Source organism: Trachemys scripta, chromosome 17 (assembly GCF_013100865.1).
Source record: "Trachemys scripta elegans isolate TJP31775 chromosome 17, CAS_Tse_1.0, whole genome shotgun sequence".
In the NCBI taxonomy this organism is placed as follows: domain Eukaryota; kingdom Metazoa; phylum Chordata; order Testudines; family Emydidae; genus Trachemys; species Trachemys scripta.
Window position 1 is genome coordinate 16,447,628 of NC_048314.1, and position 17,244 is coordinate 16,464,871.

Sequence of the window (17,244 nt, forward strand, 5' to 3'; positions counted from 1 at the left end):
ATCTCAGCTAAGAGTTATGCAGAGATCACTAATGTATGACAACAAGTGGCTCATTCCAACAGCTCTACTCCCTGAAAACGCATGTTAGATCACACACTACTCTGAACAACTTGCATGACAGTTTAAGGTGCGTACACTGGCAATTAATGTAGTACACACATTAAACAAAGCTTTGGGGTTAAATTCTGCTCTCAAATTGTGTGCCAACATCTGTTACTGGCTTCATTTCATGTGCTTATCTAAGGGCAGAATTTAGCCCATTTATGTTCTTTACCATCACTGTAATAGCAGGTCATGAGCTGTGCCATGCAGATACAGGAGATATAGCCTTCAAAATACCTATCACTCAGCTGTCACTAGTAAAGCACATCTATTTCAAGCTTGGATAGGTGAATTCATAGCAGTACAATTTACAGTTTACCATGTAGGCTACTGTCCTATTATTCTTACAGTAGTTATGTCATCTCTATATTTTGCTGTGACACCACCACCACACAGCTGTTTGTCAGTATGAAAGGAAGAAGGCAACATTAATCACTGCAATGAAAGTATCGGAAGGGAGACCTAAACAATACTGCTGGCACAATTGTTTAGCCCATGGCAGTCTTGTGGAGTTCATTTTCTTATGTTGTGGTGAAACTGGAAAGACCAGCACGGTAATGGAATCAAAATACTCGTGTGTAGTGGTGGGCATAAGTCATTCAGTAGATGTGCTGAGAACCTGCTCCCATTAATTTAATGGAGCTAGGTCTTAATTTTGCATCTTAAGAAAGCTGGGTTCTATCTCACAAGAACTCACATATAAAAGCACGTTTGAGGCTTCGTTCTAGTCCTGAGAGGTCATTTGTCAACAACACAAAGTGATCCGGTGTACCATGGTAATCTCTTCTCAGATCAAACTTAGAACAGCCATAGTAGGGGTATTTGCAAGTTGAAAATGAGCTGCATTATCACCAAAGGTCACAGAAAAAATCTGCACCTTGCTTGCCCACACTACTTCTGGCTCTACCCAGTGACAGATCGTCAAAGTGCTAAATAAACATACACAAAGTATGAGCTCAGTATTGTCTCTATGCAAAACAGATAGCATGCCTAACAGGTGTTAGACATTCACCATATTCCTGAAAGAGCAACTGATGCCTTAATCTGAACACATTCTATTTAGAAACAACTCCACTTGCAATTTTGTTATGAAAACATGCACATGAGTAGGGCTTTAAAAAAAAAGTTATTGCAGTTTTATTCATTTACCAGTTAGATATTCTACATCTACAGAGTAAACAGAATCCAGTAATAGTAATAATCATACTTAGCTATGTAAGAGCTAGCCCTTTTCATCTCTGCAGATCTCAAAGTGCTCGGTTACCAAGCAAGCCAAGTATCATCATCAAGCATTGACTGGATCTTTGATTAAAGATTTCAAAAACTTCTGCTGCTTATTCCTCACTTGGAGCCAATAGACCTAACCAGGCTCACGCAATCTGACTGTCCTCAACTACTCCTGACTTCAGTGGGAGCTCAGAGCCTTGAGCCAGTTATAGACTCTGAAACTGTAATAAACTGACGTCCCAATCACATGGCTAAGGACAGCAGTGAAGAATAAGGAGCAAAAGTAAGACTCAAGGCACATCTGCATGAACCGAGGATATTTTGTTCCTATGAAAAAGGGGGGAAGAGAAATAAAAAAATATATATATATACACACACACACACCCCATATGTAGAATTCTCTGTTGAACATTCCAGGCCTCCCTCCACCCCTTCCCCCCCCCGACTGTCTTCCATGAGGCACCAGTGGAATTTCAGAAAGAATCAAAAACGATCTGATCTGTTACCATCCTCTCAGCCTTTTCAAAATGTCCCATTTGCGATTAAAGAAACTAGACTTACCAAAGATCTCTGGTGAAGTTTTCTTTCAGTTTTTTTTTTTTTTTTTTTTTTTTAATAAAAAAACGTGCTCCACTCTGAAATTAGCTTTTGGGTATGGAAACAAGCAGCAATATGCTTGCTGAATTAAATCTTAAAATAATTTTGTATGCTGTACAAATATACATCTGTTCAACATTTACACCACTTCACTTCCTAGGATCATAGTTCAAACTTACTGCCATTACATATGGAGCAATTACCCAACTTTTCAGTTCAAAAGCTCCAAGGATATAATTTCTCAGGTATGAATTCACCCAACAGCCAGTGATGGGATGGAAAAAAATGGATCTGTTATTAGAAAAGTAGCAATATGAAGGAGTTCCAGGTGAACTAGACACTTTGTTTTTAATATAGTCCATATTTTTAAGGGCTGGGGGATAGGTTTTGGAGGGGCTTATATAGTGGGGGCAAGGCTGCCAGCTGCAGCTGATCCTAGAAAGATTTCAGCTAATAGGAGACCTTCCTCCTCTTGGCCTCACTCAAGTCTTTGTTCTCCGGGGGTTGTTCCGATGCTCTTCTGCTTGCAGGGGTCCGATAGTCCTTGTCTTTGGTCCACTCATTACCTTTCTGGTCTTCTTTACTGACAGTTCTTGCCTCTTTTGATGAGACAGAAACTCTCCAGTCATGGTCCTGCCTGGCTGTATGGGAAGCAGTGAAAGGCATGTCTGGCTGTCTTACAGTTTGGTTGGTCTTGTTCAAATCTTCTGCCTTGGAGACAGGAGGCTGCACAGTGCTGATCTGACCCCAGTGGGCTGAAGATGCATCAGGTCCCCGTGACAATGTCACATCTGGATTGCTCAGGGCTGATGGACTGCTGTTCTTGGAGGCCTGCTCCTTCCCTGTCGCTTCTGTCCTCCTAGCCAGTCTTGGATCCCGAGGTCTCTCTCGAACAGCAGGCTGCACCGCTGTGGGAAGAGTGACTCCTTTAGAACCCAAAACTTGAGACTCTGGGGGCTGTCGGACTACTCCACTGCCTTGTGCTGACAGGCCAGCACTGGCAGAGAGTCTTCTAGAGTCATTGCTGCTTTTTCTGTTGGTGACCTTATTCTTCCCATCGCTGCCCAAACACGCCTGCACTTGAGTAGCTTTCTCTGACAGTGCAGCGGTAGGAGGATAGGAGAGTGGCCGCTGTAATGCTGGTTTGAGCTTCAGAATTTTAACAGTATCCTTTTTATAGTTTTTGTCACAAGTCTTGATGATAGCGCCTCTTCTCTGAGCATCCTGAATCAGCTTATTCCAGTCTTTATTTTCCTTGAAAGAAGAAAAATAGTTAGCAAAAAGAAACCTGCACACACAGGGATCTCGGGATGCATGTGGTCCCATTTTAAATCCACGCAACCTCACTTCCTATAGCCGTCGCAGGAACTGTATGTACAATTGCTCTGGGATGAAAGGATTTTTAGTAAAAGTTTCATTAAAAAGCAATAAAGCATCCCACTGCTATAACAGAGAGGATACTTTTAGCCATCATTGTACAAACTCATTTAAAATTACAGCTCCTGTAACTATGATTGTCAGGACAGCGGTCCTCTGACCTTGTCCAAATACAACACAAGAATATGGTGTGATTGCCCCCTAGTGCTGCATGAGATACAGTAATAGAATATATTTTTTGAAAAATTAAGACAGTGGTGTGCAAACTGGGGAAGAGGTGGGGGTTCAAAGAAACTCTCAATATCACTTTTCATAGCAGACTTACTAGCGCCCAACTGCCAGCCTTACTTCTGCTGCTGCTGGCAACGAGGTGCTAAGTCTTCTGTGGAAAGTGATATTAACAAATATCATTTTTCACATTGCCACCCTTACTTCTGCACAAAAAAAGTTTTAGATTACAAGTAATGGAGGGGCAAGACAAATTCTCTGAATGGTAAAGGAGGAAGGGGGGCGGCACGATTTGAAAAATTTGCACACCACTGGTTTAAGGGACATCAACTTCAAATCTAGGCATTTTTTAAAAGGTGAATTTAAGCAGTTTCAATTACTACACCTGCTCCAGATTCCACCCTGCCAATTTCTGTCGTTACCCAGCCACATTTTCTTGTTTTGTAAAAATATTTTTCTCCGCTGTTTCTGTGTAAAAGACCCACATGCAGGGAAAACTGACTGTCCCAGGGAAACTGACTGTGCATTTGATAGCATTTTGTGCAAAAGGTAAACAAACTGAAGTAATAGAAAAAAAATTCTAATTTTTTTCAGGTGGTTATCTTAGGCATTACTTGAAATGTGTAAGTAAAAATTCAGACAAAAGTGTGATTTTTTTTAAAGCTGAAACTGTTCCTTTAAAAATTTCAAATTCAAAAAGACATTTTAGCTTCCTAAATGAGTAAAATCTAATGGTTTGTTAGATTGATCCTATAAGAAACAAGGCACTATATACAAGAACAATATCATGAGAACAGGGACATTTACTGAGTTTCTGCTGAATGAGAAATGCCAGCTACAGTAGTTAAACTGTCTCAGCAGTCCTGATTCTTATTACAATGACTAGTAACCTCAAAACTGGTCAAGTGCAGTACACTTGATCCCAATGAAATAAGCTAAAATCTTCCCCTTTTCCTCCTCACTTTACGCCACCATGCCTAGGATGTAAAATTCTGGAAGCAAAGGGGTGAACAGGACAACATCAATAAGCCAGTGTCTGGAACTGAACTAGCCTCTTTTTATGCTTAATTTGCATTCTCAGCATATGTTACAGAGTGAAAAACCAACTCTTCCTCAGGCATGGAGGGCACTGTCAGGAGATATTGTGCAGTTCTGCTATAAAGGGAATGGGGAGCAGATCGGGGGAGCATTTGGGGCTGGTGGGTCCTCTGGTCTTCTCCCTACCTGAAGCAGTCACTAGGATTGGGGAAGGCAGCTTCGTTTGGTTATTGTTCGGCTTTTGGGGGGGAAGAAAGGAGAGGATTCTGACCCTCAGGGTTTGGAGCTTCCCAGTGCCAGCTCTCGTTCAGGCTGCCACTGGGGAGAAGATTTACCCTCATATTTTCAGTATTTTTTACTGTTACATTTTATTGCAAGCCTTTTTACAGAAAAACATCTCACCTGCCTGGCTTGAAACAATGGATACAGCTCTCCCTTCAGAAAGCCTTCTGTGGCAGTGTATTAGACAAGGACAACTGACTCTGCCCAAGAACAGCTTTCACACCATTGGATTGCTTTAACTGAACAACCTGATTCCAACATAGACGACTCTTTCACAAAAGGATGGGTTGGGAATGGCTTTCACTTCTCATTCCTGATCTGAACTAACAGGGAGAACAGGCAGAGATTCACCGGAATACATTATACCTACCATTAACGTTGTCAGTCTTCCAAGGATGAAGAGGCTGTACCTTGCTCGAGTAATTGTAACATTCAGACGCTGAAGACTTGCCAGAAACCTAAATAATGAAACAAAATTAAGTCGCTGTACTATTTCTTCCAACACTCTTAGCTGAACTTTAGTTCTTATTTTTAAGAAGTGACAATTGCTGAAATAAAAACAAATGCTAACTGCAAAGAAGGTGGGTTTTCCTCCATCCCTCGTTCCCACTACAGCAGCCAGCCCTCCCCTGAACAAGGCACTTTGGTTGTTACCCAGACTCCCTTTTCCATCTTCAATCCCCTGTAGACAATCTCACTTCCCTCAGCTTCTACTGCTGCTCCTTCCCTTCTCAATGATATCTCCAGTCCCACTCGTAGCCACTACTTCTCCTTTCACCTTAAAACAGTCTCCAAAGTTTTCCTACTCCCTCTGCCACTTCCCTTCCCTGCACAGACTCAGATGGAAGAGATCAAACTTATTTCTCCTGTCAAGACTTTGAGCTTCCTTTTGACTTGAACTAAAATAGATTAATAATATTTGGTATGATTAATGTGAAAACGTTCTATTTAATATTTCAACACTGTGCTTGAATATTTTATTTATTTTTAAGGTGACCCGCAAAGGAGAAACACACAGTTTGTGCTGTTCTTGCTGTGTCATGGTTCTTGAGACCTGACATTTTTGTTCCTTGACAAAGAAGTTTTCACATTGGAAATATTACATCTTGTCTACCCTGTTTTTGCCCCAGGGCTATACAGATAACAGAATTATAGGTTTTATTCATTGCTTAAAGTTCAATTTTTGTTAGCACCTACTTAATTCAAACTCCTGATGAACCTTGCGGAGAAAAGCTCTCTGTTAAAGACTAGCACACACCCACTCCTCCTCCTCCAATGAGGACTGAAAAAGCTCCCAACTCCAGAGCCTACTCTACACAAAGAATTTTGCAAAAGGAAGTCTCATCACAGCCGACACCAATTTAGCTGAACAGGTACCACAGCAATACCTGGTGTTACCAACATGTTAATGAGTCCTATTTTTCAGCAGTTTCACACACATGATAGTAAAAACATTGCAACCCAGAGAACAACCTATGTTAGGGCTCCCACCAGTGGAATTTCTGAGGTAAAAATTCCTTAACGTAGACACCATGCAGTTCTCCAGCAAAAAAAATGGGAAGGCACAACTTGATATTCCTGATAGTTTTAAGGTAAAAAATCTAAATGGGTCCCTTCTCTCCCAATTAAAATATCCTTTCAGTGTCACTTCTTGGACAGCGTGTTTCTCCCTTTGCAGGTCACCTTTTCAGTGAATTCACCACTGGACTGGTTACCCTAGATATCAAAGCCCCTCTGCGCAATACAAAATAAATCTACAGCACAGGCAGCAGTGGTGCAAATTTCCCGTAACACCTTGCCAATGTGGTTTGAAGACACCACAGTGATTAATACTTAGGGCTTGTCTACATGAACAATTAGACTGCAGCAAGCTGGGGTGTGAATCTACACCACACCAGCCTGCAATGGTCTGTCCACATACACCCTTGCTGATGCATGTTAACAGTTTGTTAGAGCACTTTCAGCTAGTCCCATTTCAAAGAGGGCTAGATCAAAGCGGTCTAATGAACTGTTAATGTCTGTCAGCAGCATCCCTAGGGACAATTAGGCTGTAGCAGGCCTGCGCGGGGTAGAGTGGTCTAACTGTTCATGTAGACAAGCCCTTAGAACTTAAAGAGCATCTTATTGCCAAAGCAATGTACAAATAAAGCCTCAACAGCTGGGTGAGCGAGTAACCTTTGTAAAGGGGCAAACTGAAGCAAAGAGGGTAAGTGACTTGCCAGCCAATAACAGCACCAGAATTACACCTGGCTCCCATTCCCAAACAATCAGCTAGATTAGGGATTCTCAAATTTATTCATTGTTTAGACCCACATTTCAATGGAGAATGAACCATCTGCCCTCCCAGTCATGCTTGTGCAGACCATCTCCAAGATCACATAACATCCATGTGATCATCCACTAGCAACTGCCTATGGGGAAAATTATCAGGGGAGCATTTTACATGTTTTTATCCATCTTAATGCAATTTAGCAGGTGGAAACAAAGAATTAGCTTCATGTGAGCAGTCAGCTCCTCACGGATCACCCTGAGAATCACTGAACTACACCACACTGCCTCTCAAGATGGTTCAGTACCAATGTCCTTTTAACAGTTTATTGTCTTTACTGCTGCAACTACCAGTAAAATAGTGCCAACTGTGATGGCAATTTCTGTGATGCAAACACACATGCATTAAGATTGGAACGGAGGCTCCTTTCACTGGATCAAACAGCTGTCAGCTGGGAATGACATTATGTCATTACTGATCTGGAATTATTTGAACTAGTGACCTAGAACTGAGTCTTTTTATGTCCTTATCAGTCATGCAAACAAGCCCATTTCACCTATGAAGGAACCATCTACCTTATTTCTGAATCATATTTATAAACCACTGCCCTATTTAGCAATACTTTGGCCCTGGAAGTGCTATATAAATAGGTCACTTTCATTCATAATCATGAATAATTTTTTTTTTAAAAGAAAGAAAGATCAGCACATCAAAAAGTTGCAATATACAGTCATGAGAGTATAATTTGTGAGATTGCACAGCAGCGCTAACAGCATGAAGAAAGATACACAGCCATCGGTTACCCAGGTATCATCTCTGTCCAAACTAAACGGACAATTAAAATGGAAAACCAAAGGATGCATGCAAGTTCATCTGTGCTCAGTGCAGATTATTATACTTTGCACTGGGAGACTCAGGTTTACTTCCCTGCTCCATTACAGACTCTGTGTGAGACCCTGGACAAATCACTTAGCCTCACTGTGCTTCAGTTTCCGGCTCTAAAAGAGGATAATACTGCCCTACCTCACAGGGGTGCTGGGAGAAGAAATACATTAAAGACTGTGAAGTGCTTGGAAATCTACTGAAGAAAAGAATTACATAAGAGTTAGGTATTTCTATAGCACCTCCTGTCCAGACCACTTTTAGGAGATCAGTGGGGTGGGGTGAGGTGAGGGTGAACTGACCATTAGGATGCTTAATTTGGCTGGCAGAGATGAAAAACACCAGACAGATATTATCTCCCCGATGTTCTCTTACTGACGTTCTGCAGAGAGCACAAGTCAGTAAAGTCTCTCTAGATGTGTGCAGACTTCAAGCCACCAATTCCGCCCTCCCCCCCCCCCTTTTTTTTTAAAAAGGCAAGACATACCCAATTGACCCTTGTGTGCTGTTCGCTCTTACACACGTCACTATAATGCAGTCTTTCTGTCGACCCTGGAACCCGTCAACTGTGTCTACTTCCCCCGCCCTAGGAGAGAGGGGAATTTTGAGCTGTTTAAAATTTTCATCTTTGGATTTTAACCAAATGCTTATCCCAATAACCTAACCACTTTTATCAAAGGTTAACGTCTTAAAATAATGCATGCTGTAAATTAAACTATTTACAACAAAAAAAGATACAGTGCATGACCCTCCTTTCTGAAAACATTCACTTTCTGTTTCAGACGCCAAGATTATGCCAGAATATTGTTCAGGTTCACTGTAGTTCAGGAATCATTTGAAGTGTGCTCTTTAATCAACTTTATTCTGAATGGTTGTAGAAATCAGATCACATAAAGAGATACAAACTAGAGAATGGTACACAAGGCCCTCACTAGCACTATTAAGAGAAAAAGCTTTGAATGCTGCTCTATGCTTGCAATAGCTTAAACCAGTTGCAGCCAATTGTCAGTACTTTTTCTCAGCACAAAAAAATTTAACTATTACAGTTTCTACTCTACTGCAATATTTGACAGAGGAAAAGCAAAAGGATTTAGTCCCAGTGAGAACATGTAGGGTATTTTTACCTGCCCCTTCCAAACTCTCTGTCCAGCTCTTGCTGAATCATCTTTTTCTGTGCACTGTAAGGGGTAATTATTCCTATGTGACGAAAACCAAAATCATTCTTTTTTTCTTTAATCAATTTCATTATTTCCATCACCAGCTTCACTTCCTGGGGATTAGCAAAAGAGCTGAACAAGATAAAGAGGAAGAAAAACAATGTCAAAACCATTTATATATTGTTAAACTCACTGCTTTAGCACAGCTCATTTTACTGTGCCTCTTCATGCTTTATCCTTTTGAGACCTCTGGATGAAAGATGCTGCAGTCACCAAGGTAGGGCTGACATACACCAGTGGGGAAGATCTCCTGTGAAAGGCTCTGTTGTCAGTCCCATGTGAACTCTAATGTCTGGGGAAGTTATAGAGGGAGGGGGCAAGTGTGTCTTGTGACAAGCAGAACCTTAGTATTCAGCAGGGAGAAGCAAGTCAGTGAGGTCATAGGGGCCTGGAGAAACAGTTCTAGAGTAAGCAGTGTGAGCTGGCAGCTAAGTGGGACACCAAACCAGGCTGCAAGGGATTAAATTCCACACTGTCAAAAAATGAACATTTATTTATATTTGCGCCCATGCATCGCAGCAATGTAGGGCTGGAAGGGGTCTCAAGAAATGAACAAGGCCAGCCCCCTGCACTGTGGCAGGACCAAGTATACCTAGACCAACCTGACAGGAGCTTGTCCAACCTGTTTTTAAAAACCTCGGGGATTCCACAGCCTCCTTTGCAAGCCTATTCCACTGTAAATACCCTTGTAGTTAGAAAGTTTTCCCTAATATCTAACCTACTTTCCCTTGCTGCAGATTAAGCCCACTACTTCTTGTCCTACCATCACTAGACATGGACAACAATTGATCACTGTCCTCTTTATAACAGCCCTTAACATATCTGAAGACTTACCAGATCCCCTCTCAGTCACCTTTTCTCAAGGCTAAACACATCCAGTTTTTGTAACCTTTCCTCATAGGTCAGTTTTTCTAAACCTTATATAATTTTAGTTGCTCTCCTCTGGACTCTCCATTTTAGGAAAGATTTGGACAAATTGGAGAAAGACCAGAATTGGACACAGTACTCCAGCTGAGGCCTCACCGGGGTCACGCAGAATGGGATAGTTACCAGCTATGCCTTACATACAACACTCCTGTTAATACACCCCAGAATGATATTAGCCCTTTTTTGCAGATGCATCACACTGTTGACTCTCATTCAATTTTTGATTCATTAATGCTCCCAGATGCTTCCCAGCAGTACTACCACCACCTAGCCGATTACTCCCCATTTTGTAGTTGTGCGTTTGATTTTTCCTTCCAAAGTCAAGTACTTTGCACTTGTCTTTACTGAATTTCATCTTGTTCAATTCAGACCAATTCTTCAATTTGTCACGGTCATTTTGTATTATAATCCTGCCCTCCAAATTCCTTGCACCCCTCACAGCTTGGTGTCAAGCTGCAGATTTTATAAGCATACTTTCACTCCATTATCCAAGTCACTAAGAATATACTGAATAGCACCAGACCCATGACTGACCCCTGCAAGGCCCCACTAGGTTTGTCCTCCCAGTTTGACAGCAAACCACTGATAAATCTTTCAACCAGTTGTGCACCCATCTTATAGTAATTCCATGTAGACCACATTTCGCTGGTTTGCTTATGAGAATTTCATGTGGGACTGTATCAAATGCCTTACTAAAATCAAGATATATCACATCTACTGCTTCTCCCCGTCCACTAGGCGAGTAACCCTGTCAAAGAACAGTTTCTGAAACCTGTCAAAGGAGGAAATTAGGTTGGTTTGGCAATATTTGCTTTTGACAAATCCATGTTGGTCATTTCTTATAACCCTATTATCTCTAGGTGCTTACAAATTGATTATTTAATAATTTGTTCCAGTATCTTGACAGGTATCAAAGTTAGGCTGGCTGGTCTATAATTCCCCAGACACTCTTTGTTACTCTTTTCAAAGATAACTACTATGTTTGCCTTTCTCTAGTCTTCTGGGACCTCACCTCTCCTCCAGGAGTTATTAAAGATAACTGCTAACAATTCCAAGACTGTTTCAGCTAGGTCCTTAAGCGTCCTAGGATGAAGTTCATCACGCCCTGATGACGTGAATATATCCTACTTATCTAAATATTCTTTAACCTTTTCTTTCCCTATTTTGGGTAGCATTCCTTCCCTCCTTGATGTTAATATTACTTGTGTTGAGTATCGGGTTGCCATTTACCTTTGTAGTGATGATTGATGCAAAATAGGCATTAAACATCTCAGCTTTCCTAATGTCATCATCATTAGCTCTCCTTCCCCGATAAGTAGAGGACGTATACTTTTCTTCATCTACATCTCCTAATGTATTTAAAGAACTTCTTATTGCCTTTTATGTCCCTTGCTAGATGTAATTTATTTTGTGCCTTAGCCTTTCTGATTTTGTTCCTATATGTTTGTGCTATTCTTTTGTACTTCCTCCTTTGCAATTAGTCAACATTTCCACTTTTTGTAAGATTCCTTTTTGATGTTCAGGTTATTAAAGAGCTTCTGATGGAGCCATACCATTCATCCTAACTTCCTTTCACATTGAGATAGATAGTCGTCATGTCTTCAATATTGTCTCCCTGAGAAACTGCCAGCTCTCCTGAACTCTTTTTCCCTTAGATTTTTCTTCACATGGGACCTTATCTACCAGTTCTGAGTTTATTCTCCGAGAATGATACAAAACAGTTGACATACCAGTCTGAATACTGGAATGAAGAAAGCATGAGGAGCAAGACATAGAGTTAAGTACAAACAGTCAGTGTTACATGCATTTTGTGCTTTTTTATTTAGAAGACAGCAGGACTTTAAACTGCAAGTGGGTTGGGATTTCTCTTTTAACCTTGTTTCCTCAACCAATGTAGCAGAGCCATCTGACAGTTTGACACTACCACTCCCTGTCTGGAACTAAGTATTTGTGACAATAGCGCTTTGAACCATACTCAGATTCAGCACAAACCACGGTGGAAGAGCTAAATGCCAGCAAACTTTATGTGGAGAAGTCTAAAGGTCTGGGTTGAGCGCAGCTAGGAGAATTAATCAGAGAACCATTTGGAACTCCCCCATAAACTAAGTGGGAGCAACTGGAGCCATTCAAAGGTAACCGTGGATTGACCTTGACAGCCATGGAAAGGTCTGGAAACTAGCAGAGGGAATGAGAAAGGGCAGGTGACCTTGAACAACAACACCACTACATTTAAAGACTTGTGAAACACTACCCTGCACCCACAGAAAGGAAAGTGGGTCCCAAACTGGATATGAAAAGAGTTAGAAGGAAAAAAACACCTGACTAAGTTAATGACACTCATTCCAGGTAGTAAACAGGCTGTTCACGGGGTCTCTGGTTCATTACAAGATAACTACATCAGGAAGGATAGCCCTGACTCTACTCAGATATACAATCACTTACACCCAAGCCCTTTATAAAGGCAAGATAATATATTTACATCAGAGAAATGCCAAACTCATGCCCTGAGCAACAACATTCTCCCTCTGCTGAATGTCAACATTGGGTCTTTAGTTCAGAATGGAGCTTTGGCTACATTCCATGTATGAAAAATCATTCTGCAGTTAATTATACCAGCAGATTTAGATTTTGGTGGAGAAGAGAATGAAGAACTTACTCATTATCCCGTTTTTCGTGGCCATCTGCTACATCAAAGACCAGGTATGGCTGGAATAGCCAATCTGAAGAACATCTGTTCTCTTCTGTTGCTCTGTAAATAATTGTAATTATCACCATTGCAACCATCAAGAGTTCTGAGAACGGATACATCACTTATTTACTACAGGTTAAAAAAAATGAAAGACTTTCAGCTTCTCTTCTAGATTCCATAATTCCTTATGCCATCAATGTATACCAAGGCAAGAAACTGAGCTCTTGGCGATAGAAAATTAGCCCAGTCTTTGAGATTATGATCTAGTTAATTCATGATCCCAAGACAACAGCTGGAAGAAGGGTATGGGAGTTTCCACGCCAGTTATGCAAACATCTGTTTCCCTCTTTCGGAAAGAAATCCTAGTGGCAAAGGAGTACACTGACTGATTTGTGGGGAAAATAACTAAGTGCTGTTTAGTTTTTGCTGGAATACCCCTTACTAACAAAATGAACAGAATGTGACCCACCTGTCAGTCTTTAAAGTCCTGCCATAAATGTAATTGGATGGGAAGAGACAGATGTCAGGATGCATCCTATATTGTATAGTCAGCTGCACAACTGGCAGCTTCCCTATAACACACTGTTGCATCTGTTCCTCCAGGTGTTTGTGCAGGCGAGCCATCATAGACTGATCATAGCCATACTCTTGAGCTTTCTGCCAGAGGCAAGACACAGGATTGACTTTTGGGGAGTTAGGTGCATCTTAAACTTCATCATAAGAAATCCAATATGGGCTTAAATTTGCAGCTTTGTACATTTGTTTTCACACCTTTAACTCACCACCAAGACATTGCCTTTGAGAGCATTACAGATATTTATATTTTAGTTTTCACAGTTTATATTTGTCAGTAAGTCTGCAGCTTCATTTCAGCAGAATTTTACTGGCATTAATCAGAGTCAGAAGCTTTATAGTAAGTGGATCTTTTGAAAAAAAAAATGAGGTCATATTTCTTATTAATTTATCCAATAAGAAAAGTTTCCAACATGCAGTTTCAGGTGTAAAGAAAGCCATGTGCAGTATGAATTACATTTAATGTTTCTCCTTTCTTGGCTCATACAGATAGGAATATAGAGTCCAAGTTCCAGTCCGAGCCACAATGTCCACACTGCTCTTTTTAGCAAGCTAGCATGAGCCCTGCTAGGGTGTCTGGCCTGCGCCGGGAGGCTCACTGAAGACGTACCCTAAGTGACTTACTTGACTAACATCACACAGGAAGTCTGTGGCACAGCAGGGCATTGAATCTGATCACCTGAGTCCCAGGCTAGTGCTCTGACCACTGGACCATCCTTTTCCCCCTTATATTCTATATGTTCAAATTGTCCCATCTAGCCTTGATTACATACTTTTATGCAGTCTGTGCTACTAGATGTGGTTGCCCTTTCACTATTTCCATTATACAACTCCATTACCAAAGGTACAAATACAATCTACTTACCATAGATATTACAGTAGGAGGGAGCTGCTTGGGATCTCCAACAAGGACAAGTTTACTACAGCGATGAATCAGTGGAATTAGAGTTTCAACCTCACATGACTGCCCCGCCTTTCATATACACAAGCAGGAATAAATGAAGGAGGAGTTGTAAGCCAAAAAGAGGAAACATAAGTGTTAAATTTCCTGTAATGTACCCAGAATAACCCAACACAGACACATTTATTTTTCAAAGTTTAAAAAAAAAAAGGGGGGGGGGGCGGAGAGAATTACTTTGCTTAAGAAATCTGAGTGAAGAAAACCAAAATAAATTGCTCTCAACATGAAATTACATGCAAAGCAAATCTTCCTTGCTCTTTAAAACAGATACATTTATAACCCATCAATCTGGAAAGTTTCCAACACTTTTTTTTTGCTGTGCTCACCTTCAGAGATTCATGTCCCATGTGCATCCCTCTCTTTCTAAGAAAGAGTATTTCTGCGGATGTCTGTAGTTGGGGAGGCCATTCTGGCCAGGGCAACCTGCTGCTCCCCGGCCCACAAGCATCCCCTTCCTGGGATATGCAGGAAGCCAGGTCCCCACCCCTGGGACTCCCAAAGTCACTCACAGGCTACAGGATCCTTTGGCTCTGGTGCAATCCCAAGCACACGTGCATGGGCCTGTGCAGGCAGGAACTACCTCCCAAGGGGGCACATGCACTTCAGCCTCCGGAGAGGTGAACGAGATGGAATGCTCCCCCGCCCCAATCTCCTTCAAAGGGAGGGGCCACACTCTTAGTCCTCCCCTCCTCCTTGTTCTTAGAATCTCACAGCAGCAGGTGAACCAGGAGACTCAGCTAGTGAGAGGAATATTTTCAAGAAACAAGATAAAATTCAGAACCAGTCAGGTCCTTGTGCCCCCACACAGCGGCACACCCCATAGTTTGAAAACCAATGGTTTAGATTAATTCAAATTAATCTCCCACCTGAGTAACAGATATATGATAGAAATAATGAACTTTGACACTGTTCTCGCCTTTCTCAGCTCTGGGATCTCCCAGACTTTGCTAAGTGGTAGAACATGGACTCAGATGGTTGCTATTTATAACTAGGACAAAAAAGGCCTATTTACAAAGGCGTCAGGCCACTGGCTGAGAAACAGTGTGTGTAGCCTTATCCTTCTGATGTAAGCAGAAGAGAAGGTAGTTTGGGGATTATGGTCTGGCTCTGGCACTGAGGAGAGCTTATCATCAGAAGCCACAAAGCAGTATTGAAGAAAGACCGCAACAAAAAAAATGTTAGCGTATAATGGATGTTTCCCCATCCTTCCAAATATCATGCTGCAGCTGTTGCCATCAATACTAAACTGATTATAGTTACTAATAAGCTTTGCTGACCTCATCCACAATGACACAGCTGAAAGGGTCAAGTCCTTGCCGGCGAAAAGCAGACTCCAGCAGAAAGCCTCCGCTTGTGCTCAATGTGCAACAGATGATGTGGGACTCCAAGATGATGCTAGCCTGCACTTCCTGAGGGCGCCCTCCGACCTTTGAGTACAAGGGCAAGACTCTTAATATCGTGCTTCATTTAGACAGAGTTAAAATTTTCTTAATTATCTGTTTTGACTTGTGATAACAGCATCTACCAGTTTGGGCAATTCAAACAGCTAAACATATGGTTCCGCTGAAGTCAGCTCCTTTAGAGGGATATTAGCTCATACCAAAAGAAAATGAACATGAAACAAATATTTTAAAACTGCCCGACTAAGGTTTTACTCTCACTGACTCCCAAACACAACAATATCTCTATGTAGTTTACAAGACATTGCTATACAGGATGTAAACTTCATTGGAAGTGTAGTTTTAGGTCTGTATGTATACAATCCAGACTTTATAATTGTTGTATTAAAATCAGTTCACCATCACCACATTCCTTAACTCCTTAGGACAAAGTAGGGAGTCAGACAGCCTATATCTGTTACAGATTAAGCTTTCATGATGCCTGGGATAGTTGCCTGTAGTTTGGCCCTATTTTCTGCTTTTTGTAAAAGAGCTCCGCATCAGAGTGTGTTTCCACCTCTAAGAGCATATCAAATTACTTTACATAACCCCATCATTCTCCATAAGGCAAGTAATTCCCCCAATTCCTGTGTGCTGACTTGCTTAAAAACATTTAAGTGTATTTCAACCAGATGTTTAGGAGCAGGGTAGTGAACGGCAGGAGTCCTGAGGGAAAAAGTTCATATATAATAGATGTCTCCCCAATAGTCTGTTGCTCCTAACAATGCTCAAGTGGGTAGATTGATCATTATTTTAAATTCACCCTAAACTAATGATATATTTTTAAACACATTTCCCATCTGTTTCTTTATAAAATCCTGCCAGCAAAATATACCTGGATTTTCATTCTCAAGTTTTCTTTAGTTACTTTTAAATCCTCCCAGCAACCTCAAAACCAAGAACCATCTCTTTTGTAAAAGATGAAAAGATGATGCATCTATACAAATTAACCAAGTTTGTTTTAAAGAGTTGCCCCGAGGAAAGATTCCTACCTTCTTCAGTTGGGAAGTGAGTTGTTGCCGCTCCCTTGAAAGTCTGGCAATTTCCTCATCTAACCTTTGACTCTGAAAGAAAGATATGAACTGAAATATTTGTATCAAGAGTAATTAACAATGCACATTTCCTTTGTTTTCCTATGGTCTCAAGGTTTTCTAACATCTAAACATGTTCAACTTACAGCCTTTTAATATCTAAGTGCACCTGTATACGCAAACCACAGTTTCTTAGAAAAGAGACACAATTGTGAGCTGTCTACAACGTAAGATATTTAGATTCCTAAAAACACTACACTGGCTTGTCTCCATGAAGCTAAGCATTGTAATTTACTATCAAGTAGCTGCAACACACAGGTATACCAAGTGTTTAAAGCAAAAATTGATGGGAGACTTATAAGTGAAGTAAAGTGTAACAGTCACAAAAATGTGTGTCTGACTGCT

The 17,244-nt window shown here is 41.1% G+C and overlaps 1 protein-coding gene across 3 annotated transcripts in view; it reads right to left on the reverse strand.

Annotated features, from left to right (window-relative positions):
* Nucleotides 1–1,919: 1,919 nt before the first annotated feature.
* Nucleotides 1,920–17,244, reverse strand: part of SETX (senataxin) — a 45,984-nt gene continuing 30,659 nt past the window's right edge. The window contains exons 17-25 of one of the 3 annotated variants that reach the window (XM_034793277.1): nucleotides 16,801–16,872; nucleotides 15,647–15,796; nucleotides 14,274–14,381; nucleotides 13,305–13,492; nucleotides 12,803–12,895; nucleotides 9,127–9,291; nucleotides 8,490–8,588; nucleotides 5,222–5,309; nucleotides 1,920–3,180 (exon numbers count right to left, since the gene is read on the reverse strand). In XM_034793277.1, coding sequence (XP_034649168.1) covers nucleotides 2,377–3,180; nucleotides 5,222–5,309; nucleotides 8,490–8,588; nucleotides 9,127–9,291; nucleotides 12,803–12,895; nucleotides 13,305–13,492; nucleotides 14,274–14,381; nucleotides 15,647–15,796; nucleotides 16,801–16,872 — 1,767 coding nt within the window. In that variant the 3' untranslated portion in view covers nucleotides 1,920–2,376. Of the gene's footprint in view, nucleotides 3,181–5,221; nucleotides 5,310–8,489; nucleotides 8,589–9,126; nucleotides 9,292–12,802; nucleotides 12,896–13,304; nucleotides 13,519–14,273; nucleotides 14,382–15,646; nucleotides 15,797–16,800; nucleotides 16,873–17,244 lie in introns of those variants that run through there. The other 2 variants (XM_034793278.1, XM_034793279.1) reach the window with 2 other exon arrangements.